Here is a 19573-nt window from a genome sequence, read left to right as displayed (position 1 = left end):
AGAAAGTAATCATGAAATTCATTTGGAAGAGTAAGGACCCAGAAAAGTCAAAGCAATCTTTAGCAGGAAGAGCAAAGCTGGTGGTATCACAATACCAAACTTTCAACTATACTACAGAGCAATATTAACAAAAATGGCATGGTATTGGCACCAAAATAGACAGGTAGACCAATGGTACAGAATTGCAGACACAGAGACAAACTCACATAAATACAGTTATCTTATACTAGACAAAGGTGCCAAAAGCTTACAATGGAGAAAAGATAGCCTCTTTAACAATGATGATGGGAAAACTGGAAATTCATATGCAGCAAAATGAAATTAAATCCCTATCTCTCACTCTGCATGAAACTCAACTCAAAATGGTTCAAGGACCTAGGAATTAGACCAGAGACCCTGCTCCAAATAGAAGAAAAATTAAGTCCAATTCTTTACCGTGTCGACTTAGGACCAGACTTCTTTAATGAGACTCCCAAAGCACAAGAAATAAAAGCAGGAATCAAAAAATGGGATGGATTCAAACTAAAAAGTTTTTTTTTCTCAGCAAAGGAAACAATCAACAATGTGAAGAGAGAGCCTACAGAGTGGGAAAAAATCTTTACCACATGCACTCCAGATAGAGCACTAGTCTCCAGAATTTATAAAGCACTCAAAAAACTTAACACCAAAAATACAAATTACCCAATCAATAAATGGGCTAAGGAACTGAGTAGCCACTTCACAGAAGAAGGTATACAATCAATCAACAAATATATGAAAAAATGTTCAAGATCTTTAGTAATAAGAGATATGCAAATCAAAATTATCCTAAGATTTCATCTCACCCCAATTAGAATGGCTATCATCAAGAATACAAGCAGCAATAGGTGTTGGTGAGGAGGTGGAGGAAAAGGTACACTCATATATTGCTTGTGGGATTGCAAATTAGTGCAGCCACTTTGGAAAGCAGTGTGGAGATTCCTTAGAAATCTTGGAATGGAACCACCATTTGACCCAGCTAGCCCACTGCTTGGCCTGTACCCATAGGACTTAAAATCAGTATACTACAGTGACATAGCCACATCAATGTTTATAGCAGCTCAATTCACAATAGCTAGGTTGTGGAACCAACCTACATGCCCTTAAATAGATGAATGGATAAAGAAACTCTGATATATATATATATATATATACATCATATGATATATATATATGAAGGAATATTACTCAGGCACAATGAAGAATAAAATTATGACATTTGTAGGTAAATGGATGGAGTTGGAGATATCATGCTAAGTGAAATATGACAATTCAAAAAAAAATCAAAGGCCAAATGTTTTCTCTGATAAGTGGATGATGATACATAATGGGAGGGAGGGGGTAAGGGAAGAATGGAGGAACGAGGATGGATTGTGTAGAGGGAAATGAGGGGTGGGAGGGAGTAGGGGAAAAGAAAAAACAATGGAATGAGACAAATATCTTTACCCTGTATCTATGTATGATTACACAAACGGTGTGACTCTACTTCATGTACAACCAGAGAAATGAAAAGTTGTACCCTATTTGTGTACAATGAATCAATGAAAATAAAATTGAAATAAAATATATTAAAGAGTGAAGACCAAATTTATACAATCACCTCAAAAGAAGAAGAAAAATGATAACAAAATTTGACATGATATCATGATAGAAACTCTGAATAAATAAGGTATGGAAAGAAAAGAGATAATCTGACTCTTGGATTCCTCTGACTTCCTATCTTGTCATGTGATCTCCTGTCAAGCCTTCTATCACAATGTGGCACAGTTGAGGTGGTCCTCACAAGAGACCAAACAGATGAGACCACTTTATATTTGACTTTCAGTCTCCAAAACTGTGAGCTCAATAAATGTCTTTTATTTATAAGTGCCCAACTTCAGGTATTTTATCAGAGCAATAGAAAGTAGACTAATACAATATGTAAAGCAATGCAGCTACTGTGTAAAACAGTTTAATTATAATTTACAAGTTAATCATAGGGACTGAGATGTAGCTTAATGGAAGAATGCTTGCCTAGTATAGGTGAGGTCCTGGTGTCAATCTCCAGCACCACCATAACAAATCCCTACCATTGCCAGATGTATTGGTATGCCTGTTGTCCCAGCTACCCAGGAGGCTAAGTTGGGAGGATGACTTGAGTCCAAGAGTTCTAAACCTGTCTGGACAACATAGTGAGATTTAAATATAGAGTTGCCACATGATCCATCAATTCTACCTCTAGGTATATACTGAAAAGAATTGAAAATAGGGACTTGAACAAATAGTTATATGTCTATGTTTATTGCACAATTATTATATTTGCATATCCAAGAGTTAGAAACAACCCAGATAGCCATTAGCAGATGAATGTAATAATAATTCATCTATATAATGTATTATGTAGTAACACATAATACTATGGAATATTATTCAACCAATAAAAGAAATGAAGTTCTGATACCCAGATGACTTTGAAAACATGCTAATGAATAAAGTACACAAGAGAGGACAAATATTGTATTATTCCATTTATATGAAATCTATAAAATTGGCAAAGCCATTAAGACAGTAGAATAGACTTTGCCCTAGGGCTTGGGGAAAGTGAAAATGGGGAAGATACTGAGTAATGATTAGAGGGTTCCTGTTTTAAGTGATGAAAACATTTTAGAAACACATAAAAGAGAGGATTGCATAACACTGTGATGTAATTAATGTCACTGACTTGTATGCTTAAAATGGTTAAAATCACAAATTTTATATATGTACATATCCATGTATATTTTACCACATAAAAATAATTTCAAAAGTGGTCAATGAATTCAAGAGAAGGGAAAAAACAAGGGACACAAAGATGGTACAAACTGAAAACAGTTAGCAAGATGATAGAATTGAATCCAAAATTAATAATCATGTTAAATATGAATAAAACACTAGTTAAATGAGCACAATTGTCATATTGGATAAAAAAGAAAGGCTCAATTACATGTTGTGTGCCATAAATCTACTTTAAATATAAAGAAATAGATTGAAAGTATAATAGGAGAAATATATACCATGCAGATATGGGCCAAAAGGAAGCTGGACTACTTATACTCATTTCACACAAGCTGAGTTCAGAACAATGAATATTTTCAGAAATATAAGGAATTATTACCTAATTATAAAGATGTAAAATTTTCAAGATAATATGATATTAAATGCATGTGCAGGGATTGGAAGTAAAACATCCTAATGGATCACTAAGAGCTAGTGGAGCCATTCCCATTTCCGCCCCTTGATTCCTGGCCCTGTGTATCTTAGCTACAGGAGAAATAGCATTATATGTTGTATATGCTGTTTGGAGCATATTCATCAAGTTAGAGGCTGTCATCCCAGCAATGTATTATTATCTAGCTGGCACTGAAACTTCTAGTCTTCTAAAGGGCATTCCACCATTCTATCAAGCTAGCTACTTCAGAATGAAGGGGAAATGTTATAACCACTCAATTTTATGATCATAGGCCCATTACCACACTTCATTTCTGTAAAGTTCCTTGGTCAAAAGCAATGCTGTGTAGAATACCATGATGATGGATAAGGTATTCTGTAAGTCCATGGATAGTAGTTTGAGCAGAAGCACTGCATGCAGAGAAGAAAGTCCATACCCAGTGTATGTATCTATTACAGTAAGAACAAAACACTGACCCTTCCATGATGTAAGTGGTCCAATGTAACTAACCTGGCACCAGGTAGCTGCCTGATAATCCCCAGACAATGATGCCATGTGAAGGTCTCAGGGTTGGTCTCTTTAGCTATTTGGGCACTGAGCAGCAGCTGTAGCCAGGTTTGCCTGTTGAGTATGCAAACTATATTGCTGAACCAATTCACAACCTTGGACCCTGCTACCATAGCCATGTTCTTCATGAATTCATTATGCAATGACAAGAGAATGTGGAGAAAGATATTCATAGAATGGATCAAACTAACCACTTAATTATTCAATGTTCTGCTGGTGTCACTGTTGGGTGAATGTTCACATGAGACACAGATAACTTCACATTAAGTAAATTCTGTCCACATACCTCTTCCCCAGAACTCCTTGCCACTTATTTTCCAATTGTGTTCTTTCCAAGTCCCTGATCATCCATCAAAACCATCAATTTGTATAGACTCTTATCTCTGGCAATGTCTACCATTCAAGCAAAATGAAAATCCAAGTGCACTATTCAAATTTTTCTTCACTGATATCCATCATTGATCTCACAGAAAGAGGCCATAGTGACAATTTTCTGATGGTGCCTACATAGTATATAAACCATCTGTAGAGCATAAGTAAGTTTTTTCTTCCTTAGTGAACTAGTTGTAGGGACCTCCCCATGAAGTTATAGGTGTAGGCTAAGAGTAAGAAGGCAATGTAAAAGGAGTAAGTGCCACAGGCATTTGGACCTCCTCCTTACACAATGTACTGGATCACACATATCATACAAATCACTTCCAGTTGATAATGGTGTTCTTTGAAACAGCTTCCAACAAAGAAAAGCCCAGAACTGGATGGATTCTTAGTTGAGTTCTATCAAACATTTAAAGAAGAATTAACTCTAATCCTTCTCAAATTATTCCTTGAAATAACAAAAGAGGGAACACTGCCAAACTCATTCTATGAAGCCAGTATCACCAGACAAAGACACATCAAGGAAAAAGAACTCCAGATCAATATCCTTGATGAACAAAGATGCAAAAATTCCTAATAAAATATTGCCAAACTGCATACAAAACCACATTAAGCCAGGTGTGGTGGTGCACACCTATAATCTTAGTGGCTCAGGAGGCTGAGACAGGAGGGTTGTGAGTACAAAGCCAGCCTCAGCAAAAGCGAGGCACTAAGCAACTCAGTGAAACCCTGTATCTAAATAAAATACAAAATAGGGCTGGGGATGTGGCTCAGTGGTCGAGTGCCCTGAGTTTAATCCCTGGTACCCCCCCCCCAAAAAAAAACACATTAAAAAGATAATGCAGCATGATCAAGTGAGTTTCATCCAAAGGATTCAAGGTTGGTTCTTCATATGTGAATCAATAAATATAGTTCACCACATAAATAGACTTAATGAAAAACAATCACATGATTATCACAATAGATGCAGAGAAAGCATTTGACAAAGTACTGCACCCATTCATGTTTAAACCACTAGAAAAACTAAGGATAGGAGGAATTTACCTCAACCTTGTAAAAGCTGTTTATGACAAACCCAAGGCCTACATTATACTGAATAGAGAAAAACTGAAAACATTTCCTACAAAAACAAGAACAAGACAAGGATGCCCACATTTAACACTCCTATTTCACATAGTCCTTGAAACTCCAGCCAGAGCAATCAGGCAAGATAAGGAAATTAAAGGGATACAAATAGGAAAAGAAGAGCTAAAACTATCCCTGTTTGCAGATGACATGATCCTATATTTAGAAGACCCAAAAACTCCACCAGAAGACTTCTAGAGCTCATAAATGAATTCAGCAAAGTAGCAGGATACAAGATCAACCCTCATATATCAAACAAGTTCCTATATTCCAATGATCACTCTACTGAAAAAGAAATTAGGAAAACTATCCCCTTCACAATAGCCTCAAAAAATTAAAATACTTGAGAGTCAATCCAATCAAAAAGATGAAATATGAATATATGAAAAAATGTTCAGTATCTCCATTAATTAGAGAAATGCAAACTAAAACTACACTGGGATTTCACCTCACTCCAACCAGAATGACAATTATCGAGAATACAAATAACAATAAATGTTGGTGAAAATGTGGGGTAAAGGTCACACTCATATATTGTTGGTGGGACTGCAAATTAGTACAACCACTCAGGAAGAAAGTATGGAGATTCCTCGAAAAAGTAGGAATGGAGTCACCATTTGACACAGTTATCCCACTGCTTGATATATATCCAAAGGAGTTAATATCAGTATACTACAGTGATGCAGCCATATCAAGGTTTATAGCAGCACAATTCATAATAGCTAAACAATGGAACCAACATAGATGCCCATCAACAGATGAATGAATAAAGAAATTGTGTCATATATACACAGTGGAATATTACTCAACGGTAAAGAAGAATGACTTTATGACATTTACCCACAAATGGATGGATCTGGAGATTATCATGCTAAGTGAAATAAGCCTATCCCTAAAAACCAAAGGTGGAATGTTCTCTCTGCTCTGTGCAATTGAATCCAAAATAAGGAATGGGGATAAAATATAGAAGATCAGGAGTAAATGAAGGAGAATGAAGGGAAGGGAGGATGGATGGGATGAAGAAAGATAGTGCAGTGAATCTGCCCTAACTTTCCTGTGTAAATATATGAATAAACCACAGTGACTCTTACCATCATGTATATCCATGAGACCCTAATTTAAGAACAAATAGCAGAAAGTTCAATAGAATAAGGGGAAGGGAATAGGAAGAGGGAGGAGAAGAGAGAAAGGGGAAGTGCTGAGGACTGAATATGGACAAATTATATTCCATGCTTTTATAATTATGTCAAAATGAATCCTAATGTTATGTATAACTAAAAACAACCAATAAAAATCATTTAATTTCTACTAAGTACCAATAGCAAGACAAAAACCGTTTCTCATAATGAAAGTAGTTATCTGCATAGGATTGTGGAATTTTGCTCCCAAATCCCTCAGATCTGCATTATAATTAACCTGCAGGTGTTTGTCAAAGGTCCCAAACAGAATTTCTAATGCTATTGACATGTAATGTACCCTTGGATCTGTACCACATATGGCCCAAGTGGCAGAGCACCTTGCACTATAGCCTATACCTGTTTCAGAACCTTCTCTTGTTCTTGCTGTTACTCAAAACTAGCAGTTTTGGGAGTTACTTGGAACAGCACACCAAAATGAGGTGCATGTAACCTCCAAAATACCCTCAATTTTGTGCCTGTTTGGATGTCAGATTGTGCCAAATGCAATAACTATTCCTTTACCTTAGAAGAGATGTCTTTACATCTCCACACTCCTGAACTCCTTGAAATTTTACTGAGGTAGAAGATTCCTGAGTGTTTGTGGGATTTATTTCCCTTTCTTTGTTGCACTAATTATCTTGCCAATTTATTTAGAATAGTTACTCTTTGTCATTTACCAGGTCTAGTCAACATATTATCCACTTTAGAGATCAGCATGATATTTTCTGGAAAGGAAAGTCAATGAAGTTTATTTTGGACATAGGACTGGAGAGTTGGCTTGTCCTTGATGTAGGGTGATGAAAATGTATTGCTAGCCTTGCCATCTGAAAGCAAACTGCTTCTGGTGATCTTTACTGATAGGCAAAGAGAAAAAAGCATTTACCTCACCAATAGCTGCATAATAAGTTACCAAGAAAGGCATTAATTTTTTCAATCAACAAAACCAAGTATGGAAAAACAGCTGCAATTGCAATCACTGCCTGATTAATGTTATTGTAATTCTCTAAGGTATATTTGTCTTCTGCACTGACAAAAATTAGGTGAGTCAAATGGGTATGTGGTGGGAATTGCCACCCATGAATCTTTCACGTTCTTGATGGTGGCACTAATCTCTGAAAGCCTTCCAGGAATGCAATATTGCTTTTGGCATACTGTTTTGTTATAGATAGAGACAGTCCCAAGAGGCTTCCACAAAGCCTTTTCCTTATTCCAAAGGTCAGGAACTAATGTGGAGATTCTGCCAGTTGTAGAACATGTCTATTCCAAGTATATATTTTGAAAATGGGGAAGTGACCACAGGGTGGGTTTGGGAACTCAATGAACCCACTGTAAGGTGGACTTAACTGTGGTTTGGATATGGTTTGTCCCCCAAGGGGTCAGGTGTTGGATATTTGGTTCTCAGTGTGGCAATATTGAGAAGTGGTGGAAACTTTTAAAGTGGTAGAACTTGGTAAAGGTAATTGGGTCACTGGAGGCACTGCCCTCAGAAAGAATTGATGTGAATTTCATGGGATCCTTGTTAGTTATCACAAAAGGGTTGCTGTAAAAGAACAAGGCTAACCTTGTCTTTCCACAGGATCTCCCCCTATCATATCTGCTTCTACCATCATGCCATCTGCTATGGTATGATAGTTAAGGAGGTTCTCACCAGAAGCTAAATCAATGGAATCACCCAATCTTGGATTTTCAGTCTTCTGAAATGTGAGCTAAATAAACATTTTGCTTTAAAAAGTATCCAGTCTCAAGTACTTTTTCTTATAGCAATGAAAAATGGACTAATCCAGTTCTGATCTCAAGCACTCCACACCCTAGTCTGACTTGTGAACTAATGATGATGTGAGTTACCAATAATTAGTATTAGGGCTGGGTTGTAGCTTAGTGGTAGAGCACTTGCCTAGAATGTGTGAGGCACTGGTTTAATTCTCAGCAGCTTGTATAAACAAACACAATAAAGGTCCATTGACCACTAAAACATTTTTAAAAGAATTAATATTGGGGGACTGAGGTTGTGGCTCAGTGGTAGAGCACTTGCCTAGCATGTGTGAGGCACTGAGTTCAATTCTCAGCATCACACTTAAATAAATGAATAAAATAAAGGTCCATCAACAACTAAAATATATATATATAAATTTTAATAAAAGTATTAATATTAATTTTTCAGAGCTGGTATCCAGCAATCTCCCCAAAGTCTGATGATTTCCCTCTCATCAATATAGTTATAGGTTTCTTACTAGGAATTTGTGGGATTCTGGAGCACCCTCCTCACCTATTTCTATAGTAACATGGGGACTAGAGGAGAAATAATTTTACTTTTGACATCTGATAATAATGAGTTGATCATACATAGTGTGCATGTGATGTAAAGGACAGTGAAGGTCTTATATTTTGCCTAATGTTCAATCTAACATTTGCCATGTTTTCATAAATGCTCTCAGAAGATGATACTCCTGGATCAGAGACTAAGGACTTTATCACAATGATAGCAGTAGATAGAGTATTAGTATTTTCTCACACTGGTTCCTTGAGTTCAAGTTTCCACAGAATCTTCCATAAAAGAATGTCAGGTGCCACCTGCACACAGAGTGAGTAGCAGTTTATAGGAGAAGAACTCAGAATTTAGGGAATCTGAGTCTTTTTAGACAGTAAGCATGTTTACTCTATTTCAGAGGGAGATATCTTTATTATACTGGACTGTAAGCACACTCATTCTGGAGGGTGGCATTATATTCTCCAAGGCTGTTCACTGCATAAATATTCTTAAAAAGATTGAAATAAATGCACTCAGTGCCTCTGCTTGTGAGGTATGCAGAAACATGAGAGAGCCATGGAGAACTATCAATAAGAAAGCTAGAACTGAACATTAAATCAGGAGGTAAGGCTATTAGAGAGCCGGGAAGAATCAGTATATAGTAGCATTGTGAAAGTAAAAATAGAATAGAGCTTCAGGAAGGTGGGAGTGGTCATCATTGTCAAATGCTACTGATTTCAGTATAATAAGAATGGAAAAAAGGTCATTGAGTTGGTCGTTTAGTGCCTGTTTGAGACTGGCTCCTCTAGGAAGCAGATATGAGAATAGTACTAGATGTGCAAGAAATGTGTCAATGGAGATATCTGAGAAAGAAATGTGACAAGAACTGGGGAAGACTGGGAGGGTCATCAGCCCATGATTGAGGTCAGTTATCAGGAATCCTCCAACTGTAGGGGAATCCTCAAACCATAGTTGGCCATCAGAGAAGTCTCATGTTTCTCAGTAATATAATTGCTTTAATATCACTGCTGTACTCAATGTCCTTCCTCCTCCTAACAAAACTTCACCTTTGTACTGGAATCCATCCCACATCTGCAATCCAGGTATATGCTGATTCGAAAGTGTCAGTGCATTCTCCTGGTGATAAATAATGGTTCCAAGATGGGCATCTGTCCAATAAAAGTGAAGGAAAATATTTAATTCCATGTTTGAGGAAGCACTTTTCTTATTCTCTTGCTCAGAATTTAACTAAAGAAGCATATCACTCCAACTCCTGAATGGAAACTGGGGATAAAACTAATGTGCTGAAGATGGAGGAGTAGAAAGATGGAGAAAAGTTGCTTCTTGAATAATGTCATCAAGGGTCTAAACTAAACAGATTAAGTGCCTGTCCTTTATATGGACGCATTAGCTTTCTGTTCCTGTGACAAAAATACCTAAAATAACAACTTAAAGCAGGAAATATTCATTATGGTTCATGGTTTCTGCTTATGAACAGTTGACCACATTGATTTGGGCCTGTGGCAAGGCAGCACAAATAGCAAGAATATGTAGCAGAGGAGGCTACTCTTCTTATGTTGGTCAGGAAACTAAAGAAAACAAGTAAGAGGTCAGAGTCCTAATATGTTCTTCAAAGGCATGTCCCTAATGACCCACCTTCATCCACATCCAACTAGGTCTTACCTCCTAAAGGTTCCACCACCTCCCAGTATCACCACAGGCTGGTAAGCAAGCCTTCAACACATGGGTCTTTGGGGGATACTCCAGATCCAAACTATAACACTGGATTTTTTTGTTTATGAGATGATAAATGTCCTTGTTAGGTAACTGAGTTTTTTATTTATTTTTGTTGTTTGCAGTCAAAGCACCCTAGCATACCTAAGGCCAGGACCAATGTTGCTATTCTTTCTTGGGATGGTTTTTTAAAATCTCTGTGATATGGTTTCCTTATACAAATCATGGACAAGGCAAATATTCAGTTGTCACGCTTTGGTAGTGGCTGAAAGTGAATTTTATTTTCCTTTGGAACAAGAAACCCTTAGCTGTTTATTGGTGGTGGTCAATACTTTCTTGTCTGGAAAGAATGATCTTGCAATTGCATATAGTAATGAGACAGCCATTTTTAGTGTAAATATGTAAATTTATCTGGGATGTTTGGAGATTTTTCTCTAGGTAACTCCAGAAACTAGACTTCCTAAGAAGTTGAGCAAATGGTTATTTAGGTTGCCTGAGGTAATGAATGATTCTAGGCTAACAAGTAACTAATATCAATAGTATAATCCTTCTTATTTAAGATGCATCTGGGATGATTGAAAAGTTGAATGACCCAGGTGTCAAGAAATTGATGAGAGCTATTGTCACAAGTTTGTGACTCAGTTTAACCTAGTAAGTTCCCTTACTACTTTATTGTCTGAGAAAGACTTGATACAAAAAATTGTACTCTCATGTGAAAGAGGTAGAAAAGTAAACTGGTTTGCACACCTTGAGAAAAAAAATAAGTTTAAATCCCTGAAGGTTAGGAAGCCTTTGATAAATTAAAAAGTAATTTGGTAAGAGAAAAGATTTAAACTATAATATATTCTTTTTAATTACAGAAAATTTGAAGCAAAGACTTGAGATTATGTGGACACAGGATAGAGAAGGGAGAAAAAATGTCATTTCCTTTTCACAAGCAGGAAAATTCTGTCTATACTGCTAATAATAGGACCTAACCTTTCCTGAATGCCTCTTATGCATCAGGCACAGTACTAAGCACTTTATGTACATTATCTTATGTACTCCTCAGAACAATCCTATAAGATATTATCATCTTCATTTTATGAGTGGTAGTCAAAATATTTAACATCTGGTGTAGGCCTAGACCAATCAGAATGAATGCCTATAAACAATCATCATAGCAATACTCATGCATACTAATTGAATATTCGCCTTTGTTCAAACTACAGATGAGGAAATTGAAGCCCTAATAAATTAAGTAACCTGCCCAAGACATAACCAGCAACAGAACTGGCTATTGGATCAGTGATCTCCAAAGCTTATGCTTCACTGTTATTGCTGTTCTGTGCTACATACTGTAGAGGGAAAATGATGACATGTCTAACCATATTTGCATACTTGATGAAACAGAAACAGTACATATTCAGATTCAATAATTCTCTATAGTTAATTGCAGAGTCCTGACCTATATAACAACTTCATCTATAATCTGAATGTTTGTGTCCCCTGCCAATTCATGTGGTGAAAACTAATCCCCAAAGCCATGGTATTAGGTGGTAAGGCATTTAGGAGGTGATTAGGTCATGTAGTCAGTGGAATTAGTGCCCTTATGAAAGAGGCTCCAGGAGGTAGGTGTGCATGCCTGTAATTCCAGCTACTTAGGAGGCTGAAGCAGGAAGATCACAAGTTCAAGAAAAGCCTGAGCAACTTATTTTGAGACCCCGTCTCAAAATAAAAACATTTAGAATGTACTTCAGTGATAGGGCACTTGCCTAGCATGTGTAAGATCCTGAGTTCAATTCTAAGTACCACAAAAAGAGTAAAAGAAAGACAAAGTCCCCAGATAGCTACCTTGCCCCTTTCCATCATGTAAGAACACAAGAAATTGCCAGAAAACAGTACTTTACCAGACACTGAATCTGCTGGCACCTTAATTTTGTACTTCTCGGCCTACAGAACTGTGAAAGATAAATTTCTGTTATTTATAAATCATGTAGTTTATGGTATTTTGTTATAGCAGCCTAAATGGACTAAGACAACCTCCAACTTAAGGTTATAGAGGAAGAAATGGATATTACCTAAATCCAGCCTTAATATCAAACACATTGAAGACATGTCATCATGTGGCATCCATAATGTATCTTGGGGGCAGGGGATTAGGGACTTTTATTGCTTTAGGATTCAGAGGAGATACAGGAGTTTGCAAGGGAGGTATGGAGGTTGTTAGGTCAGGAGTAGGATAGTTGGGGAGTGGCCTAATATGATTTTCCTGAGCAAAGTAAGCATGTTAGGATAAAATTACCTATTGGATGCAATAATATTTGAATGTTCCTAATTATAGTGTCATAACAAGGTAGAGAGAGGAAACATTGTGGTTGGGTGGAGGGTGGAAGGTTGGTAGTGAAGGAGGACCCACATGACATGAAGATGAGGGATGGAAAAAGAATGTTCACATTCTACTGAGGTCTCCCATAGTTTCTTTCAAAATACCGCAAATCTTTTCTTGCAGTTTCAGACTGGGCTCAGAGTCAGGGCCAAAGTTCAAGTAACATCAAAGTTTATTTTTGAAATAAAGGTTTATTTCCTCATGGAATTCTTGAAGGGTTTGTCCTGTGTGTGTGAAGCATTGAGTCTGGACTGAAAGGAATTTATTTTAGGACCTTGAGCTGTCTTTGGCTCACACGCCTAATGCCCTAGGAGGTGATTGATGACCGTGTAAGTATACAGTCCACCCCTAAGGGCCCAGTTCTGGGGCTGCAATTCTCCCCACTCTGGAAGCCTCTGTTGTCTCTGGGGCAAAGTGTACTTTTTCCTCTCAAATCTTGTAGCACTCTTTCCTTCAGTGTTCCCATTCTTTCATTGTGTAGCATTGATTAGCATTGATATTGTCTGCATTGTTGATTGAATTATAAGCTCTATTCTGATTGAAAAGCTGCCAGGTCGCTTTCTTTAGGCCACTGGACTGCCTGTTTGAGTAGAAAGAGTCTACTTGTGTTCTTAACTATAGAGCCAAGCATTATTACAATAATGGGTAAATGACATTTAAAAAAAAAGTCTATCTAATATTTGCCAATTCTTATTAATGTCTTTTAGTACTGACACTAGAACCAGGGAACAACAGAATGTTAAGAGTTGGGATTAATAAGCAGCCTTTGTATCTCCTATTGACTACATTTTTTCATCCCTAATGAAAGCATTTTTCCTAATTCTCGTGGCAAAGGAATGTGTAGTAGAATGTATATTCTTAAAACTTACATAAAACAGACTGGGTGTAGCTCAGTGGTACAGTGATTTCCTATCATGCTGGTTTGATCCCCAGCATCATATGCATACACACACAAAAACGACTTAGATAAAAAAGAAAAACTGATAGACTATGGAGGAATGTCAAGGAGAAAATTGGCATTTTGTTTTAGCCATCAAGTTGCTATTTGGGCATATTAGAGAAGTAGCAATGTGAAGGCAGTTTTCTTGCTCCTCACCTTGAAATAGGACTGTAGGCTGTACTAGGAAGCTGGACAGGGGGATATGAGATTTGCTCTTTGCTTTTCATTTTGCAGCTGTGGAAACTGCCAGCTTGAAGGAGAAAAGGCATATCCTATGTCACATGTACATTCTTTCAAATTCACCTTTTTAGAAATTCTAGGTTCTTTGCAACAGTGAGCTAGGTAGGCAAGATGGGAAGTGGGAAGGAAAGTAGGGCCTTGCTGGTCATGAATGGTCAACTCTCCTGTTTCCCTTTTGACTCTGAGGGTCACTATTTCTGTAGATGCTTCTAGACCAGAGCCATATCCAATTTCTCAGGTAGGCCTAATTTAGTATAAAATTGCAACTCCAATTGTAGTGACAGGAGGAACTTCTATAGGTCCAGAACCTGGGAGTTGGTAGGTATGTAGGAAGCACCCAGTATTTTGGGGTCTAGTGTGGTTGTTAAAGGCCTTCCTTTATTCTCCTTTGTGTATTTATTCCCTCTCTCCTCCTGAATGTGTAGTGCCAAGGTTTAGAGGCAAATCAAAGCAAATTTTTATTTCATGGAATGCTTACTAGTTACTTGGCCCTAAGGATGTGGGTGCAAGTGGGCACAGAAGCCCTGGCCTCCACATTGCCTCCAGATGAAAAATTCTTAAGCATCTCCTTCCTTGTGTCAGGCAGTGTTCTGTTCCAAAAGCCACAGTGACTCTCTATTGCCCCTTTGCCTAAGTTAAATCCTGTAGTATGGCTCCTCATATCTGACTCTGCCTACAACCCAGCTTCATTTTTTCATTCATTCAATGGATACCTCCCGAGTACCTACTGTGTGTCAGTAACTAGACTTGGTGTATAGCAGTGAACAAGAGAGACATGATTTCTGCCTGAGGAAGACAATATTATTATAAACAAATATCATTACTATTAAACAGGATGATTGTGTTCCCCTCCAGTATGCTGTACCAGGTGCTGTACTGGAGGGTGATGGAGACCCTTCACCTTAGATGCTTTCCTGCCTGGTGAGCTTGGCTGGAGTGTGGCACCTCTAGGATCCCAACTGTCCCTCCACAGACCAGAGCCTGGCTCCCTGTGCTGCTTCCCCTATGGCTGTCTTTATCCAGTTTTGACACTCAATACCTTATAAACCCAATGTAGTGTCTCACTTGAGGTCTCTAATTTTCCTTTCGGTTAGAGAGCTTACAGACCAGAGCAAAGAAGGAAGGTGAAGACTTCTATTCCCTGGGCTTCTTCCATCCTATATGCAGTCCTGCTGTAGTACTGAGTAGGGAGGAGGGGCCCTGCTCTGAGGTGGCTCCATTGCAAGTCCTTTATGTTTCCTTGATGAAAGCCAGAGCTGTCTCATTGAAGAGGCTGGAGTGAGCAGACTAGGCTGGGGGGAAGGGCATGGGGCCAAAACTGATTTGCTTGAAGTCGAGCTTCCTATTATGGAGCTCTGAAAGATTCATCAGGTTTAGGAATCAGAGTAGTGAGGGCGATTCAGCCACCAGGCCCAGACCAGGCCTGCAAGATTCAGGCAACAAAGCTCTACCCACACAGTCTCCTTCAATCTGCTCATACCTCATTTCTTCTGCAGAGCATAAAACAGTTCAAACAGCTCATAGGTCAAGGAAAAGTATCTCTGGAGTGTCCAGCCAAGTCTCTGCTTCCTGCCAGTCACTCTCTTGGCTCAGGACTAAATTCACCAAAGAGAGAACGTTAGGTTCTCATTTTACAATCAGACTTTATAGTTCAGAAAGGGAGTTATCTTTTGCCCATTTATTGATTCTCGTTTTAATTAAAACTCAACTTTTCTAGTACACATGTTCCAGTTTACTAAACAAAGAATAGCTACTAACCAGGGTAACTGGATTATAGTACTCTTTATTTTAATTGACAAATAATACTTTTACATATTTATGGAGTACAGAGTAATGTTTTGATATGTGTTTACATTATGGAATGAGTAAATCAAGCTAGTGAACATATTCCTCACCTCCCATACTTATCTCTTTTTTCAGTACTGAGGACTGAATGCAGGGGTCCTCTACAACTGAGCTACATCCCCTTCTACAAAACATTTTATTTCAAGACAGGGTCTTCCTAAATTGCCCATACTTGCCTCAAATTCGTCATCCTCCTGCCTGAGCCACCCAAGTTATTGGGTTTACAGGTGCACACCACAGCATCCAGTTCTTATTTTTAAAATTTTTTTGTAGTATTAATAATTAAAATCTACTCTTTTAGCAATTTTGAAATATTCTAATTGTAGAGGACTTTTTGTTTGTTTGTTTTGTTTTGGTGGTACTGGGGATTGAACCCAGGAATGTTTACCACTGAGCTTTTTATTCAGTATTTTGAGACAGAGTTTTACTAAGTTACCCAGGCTGGCCTTGAACTTGCCATCTTCCTGCCTCAGCCTCCCGAGTTGCTGGAATTACAGGCCACTGGGCCTAGTTGTAGAGCCTTCTTGAACTGCTTAAGGGACACTTTATTCTCTGAAGGAATGAGTGGAAACAGGCTGCACTCAGGATCTTTAGTGCAAACATGAGTATTCTGTTCAGAGTATTTTGCTTATAAATTATAGGGATTAGAGGATATGAATAATTGTAGGACAAAAGGTGAGGGGAGAATAAGGAAAAGAATAAATGGAAGAACACCCAAGTCAAAGAAGTGGATTAAAAGAGAATCAGATTCTAATATGGTGTGTCGAAGTATTCTGAGTGGAAACCCCAAGTGCACAAGTATATACACACAATGAGCCACTCTGGTTTTCTGAGGACAACAATGTCTCTCTCTTTTCTGCTCTCTAGAATGAGGAGAAATCAGGGCTTGATTTACAGGGTTGTTAATGAAAGCTCACCCAGGCTTATGTACCCACTCCTGAGACATCCCAGGAGCCCAGTATGGCCAGGGGTGGAACCCATCCCAGTTGGCAGGCCCCACCAGAGGGAAGTGGCTCTGTGAAATATGGTACAGTGTCCCTCCATTTGAACTGAAGCTATTACTCCAGAATGGGGTTGCATTCATTCATTCATTCATTCAATTTTGATGCCTTTTCAGCAGTCCTGGTACTGTGGGACAACCCAGGGACATTTCCTTCCAGAGCAGTCGGGTGAAACACTTGGTTCTTTCCCCCTTATTTCCAAGCTTCTGGGTGTTAGCCGCCTATACTCAGCCTATTCTAGCTGGTGCATAGCACAGAGCATATGTTTGGGGAAGGAAAGGTAGATGAATGAAGCCAGACTATTCGGGCTGTCTCCACTGGTTACTTGCTGGTGTGGGCGCCCATGCACTTGAATTTTTAGTATTTACAGAGAAAAAGTTTGAGTTAAAAAAAAATTAAACAAAGCAGAAAACAACTTTAACCCTCAGTACCCGGGCACGAGCTCTGCAGAAGGACTCGGGCACTGAACACCCCCACCCCGAGCGCGCGCGCAAACACACACACACACACACACACACACACACACACACACACACGCAGACCTTCCTTCTTTCACGCTCCAGCTCGCTCTTTCTACTCCTACTTCCCTCTCCCTCCTCTCCAGGATCAAGCGTTAATCTGCGAATCTCTGACCGCAAAAGAAAAAAAAAAAAAAAAAGGTGGGTGGGGGGATCCCGAAGTAGTAGAGTGAGGGAGGAGGAGGAGGAGAAAGGCGGGGAGGAGGAGGAGGAGCCCGACGAAGCAGAGTCAGAGGGACTGGTGGCTCCGGCGGGTGTGCAGCCCGGGGGGAGCCGGCGCTCTCGGTTGTGAACCCGTCAGCCCGCCCACCCGCCCCGAGTCTTTGGCGCCCGCTCGCTCGCCGGCCCGCGCCTAGGGGCCTGCTACACCCGGAGCTGGGGCCGCCTCTCAGGGGCCCTCCGGCCAGGGGCGCCTTTCGGGGAGAGCCGGTCGCGCCGCTAGGCTGGTCTCCCGCACCCACGACAGGGATGCCGTTCTACAGGCGCACCGTTGTGCCCCAGCGTCTGTGCCCGCGCAACCAGCCGCAGCCGCTGTCTGAGCTCCGCGACGTGAGCCACCTGGCAGCGCTCAGTCTGCTCCGGCAACTAGCCGACCTCTGTGGCCATTCACTGGCTCTGCTCGAGGACATCGAGGGGCACCTGCTGGCCCTGGGACGCCGCACCGACAGCCTGTATCGGCGCACGGTGCGCCTCCGCCGCCGCCTTCCCTGTCGCCTGCTTGGCCCGCAGGAAGACGAAGAAGAGCTAGGTAAACTACGTCCTGGCGACTCGCGACCCCGCGACTACCCCGCCTCTGGGGGCGCCAGCAGATGCACAGTTCTGTACCCACTTCTCCCCACTTCTCTTCGTCCCTCTCTTCTCCCTTCCTCCCCTTGGAGAGTGAGGGGATACCGTTTCCTCGATCCCCACCCTCTCCCGCTGCTCTATCGCTGGAACTTCCAGCTCCTGGACCTGCTCGCGCCGTCCTGAGTGGCCCCGTGCCCTCAGAGGGGATCCTGGCCGTGGTTTGGCGGCCAGGGAGCTGGGGGGAGGGGGGCGCAGGGTCCGGAATGGCTTAGGCGCCGCCCTCAGGACCCAGGCGTCCCTATCATCCCGGAGTCGGGAACGGAATGGCCGCGCCAGCGTCTTTGCTTGGCTCTAGGAGCTTGGCCATTTCGGAAAGCGCGCCGGAGCCACCCGCCACCTTCGCGGCGGCAGAAGCCAGGCAGCCTTGCAGATTGCCTTTAAACCTGTGTGCAACTTCGAGCAGGAGCATGAACGCGACTTGCACTCTAGGGAACGTCTTAGAGCCCTCCTGACTGTTTCTCCCAGCACTTTCTGGGCCGCTGAGCCAGGGAGTGGCCGGTAGGGGGAGGGGAGACTGCCCTGGGCCTCGCTGACCCCCTACCACTAAAGTCCAGCTGCACAGATTTGCTGGAGAGAAACATTTAAAGAAACTGTCATCAGTTTCCTGAAGTGCATTCACTTTGGGAATCTGCCATACCTGAGAAACACCAGGTCCCAGGGGTACCCTCACTGAGTGTGTCTTACTACTTTGGATCCCAACACTTTGAAAGGGGGATCCTTTCTGTAGGAATGCAGCACCCTGTTAGATGTGTGGGACTATTGCTGAAAGCAAGTGGACTGAATTTGCTGGAAATGCTGACCACAGCTGCGACCTGCCAGGTACCAAGGCCAATTGGTGCCTACAGAAAGAGCAGTGTGACCAGAAAGTTTCAGGTGGAGGCAGAAGTTTACACTTGAGTGTAAGCCTTCAGATGCCTTGGAAAAGAATGGTCTGGGTCCGCCCCTCTCCATTGCAGACCCCATCCCTTACAGAAGGACTGAAATCAAGAGGCTCTAGAACCCCTCTTCACAAAGGTCTCTGACCTCTGAGGTGCATGGCAGAAGTCACTGGTAGAGAAAAATGAACTTAGTTCTATGAGAAAAGGAAGGTGGAAGACACAGATGACTACCAGATGGAATGTAGACTGGAACCAGAAACCTTTGCAAAGCAGGGGACTAGGAGAGCTGGGGCCCTAGGTCTGGATAGTTCTCAGTTAACAGAAAGGGTAAGAAGGGTTTGTTATTGTTGTTTTGTTTTGGTTGGGTTGGTTTTTTGCTGGGGTCCCACCGATTACCAGGATTAGTCTAGGAGAAATTTGCCACAGCTTGGGGAGTGGTTTTCAAAATCCCTGCAGAGATCTACTTACTAAATTCAGCAGGGTAAGTTAAGGACAGGGAGGAGGC

General features: G+C 40.6%; 1 protein-coding gene across 5 annotated transcripts in view; it reads left to right on the top strand.

The window, feature by feature from the left end:
- Window positions 1–17664: 17664 nt before the first annotated feature.
- NHSL2 (NHS like 2) overlaps window positions 17665–19573 on the top strand; it is a 277111-nt gene continuing 275202 nt past the window's right edge. For 3 of the 5 annotated variants that reach the window (XM_079125031.1, XM_079125030.1, XM_079125024.1), the window contains exon 1: window positions 17668–18092. In XM_079125031.1, the coding sequence (XP_078981157.1) occupies window positions 17813–18092 (280 nt within the window). In that variant the 5' untranslated portion in view covers window positions 17668–17812. Of the gene's footprint in view, window positions 18093–18138; window positions 18161–19573 lie in introns of those variants that run through there. The other 2 variants (XM_079125019.1, XM_079125026.1) reach the window with 2 other exon arrangements.

Source organism: Sciurus vulgaris (assembly GCF_902686455.1).
Source record: "Sciurus vulgaris genome assembly, chromosome: X".
Lineage (NCBI taxonomy): Eukaryota > Metazoa > Chordata > Mammalia > Rodentia > Sciuridae > Sciurus > Sciurus vulgaris.
The sequence above is the reverse complement of the archived record's forward strand: the minus strand, read 5'-3'. Positions and strand labels throughout refer to the sequence as shown.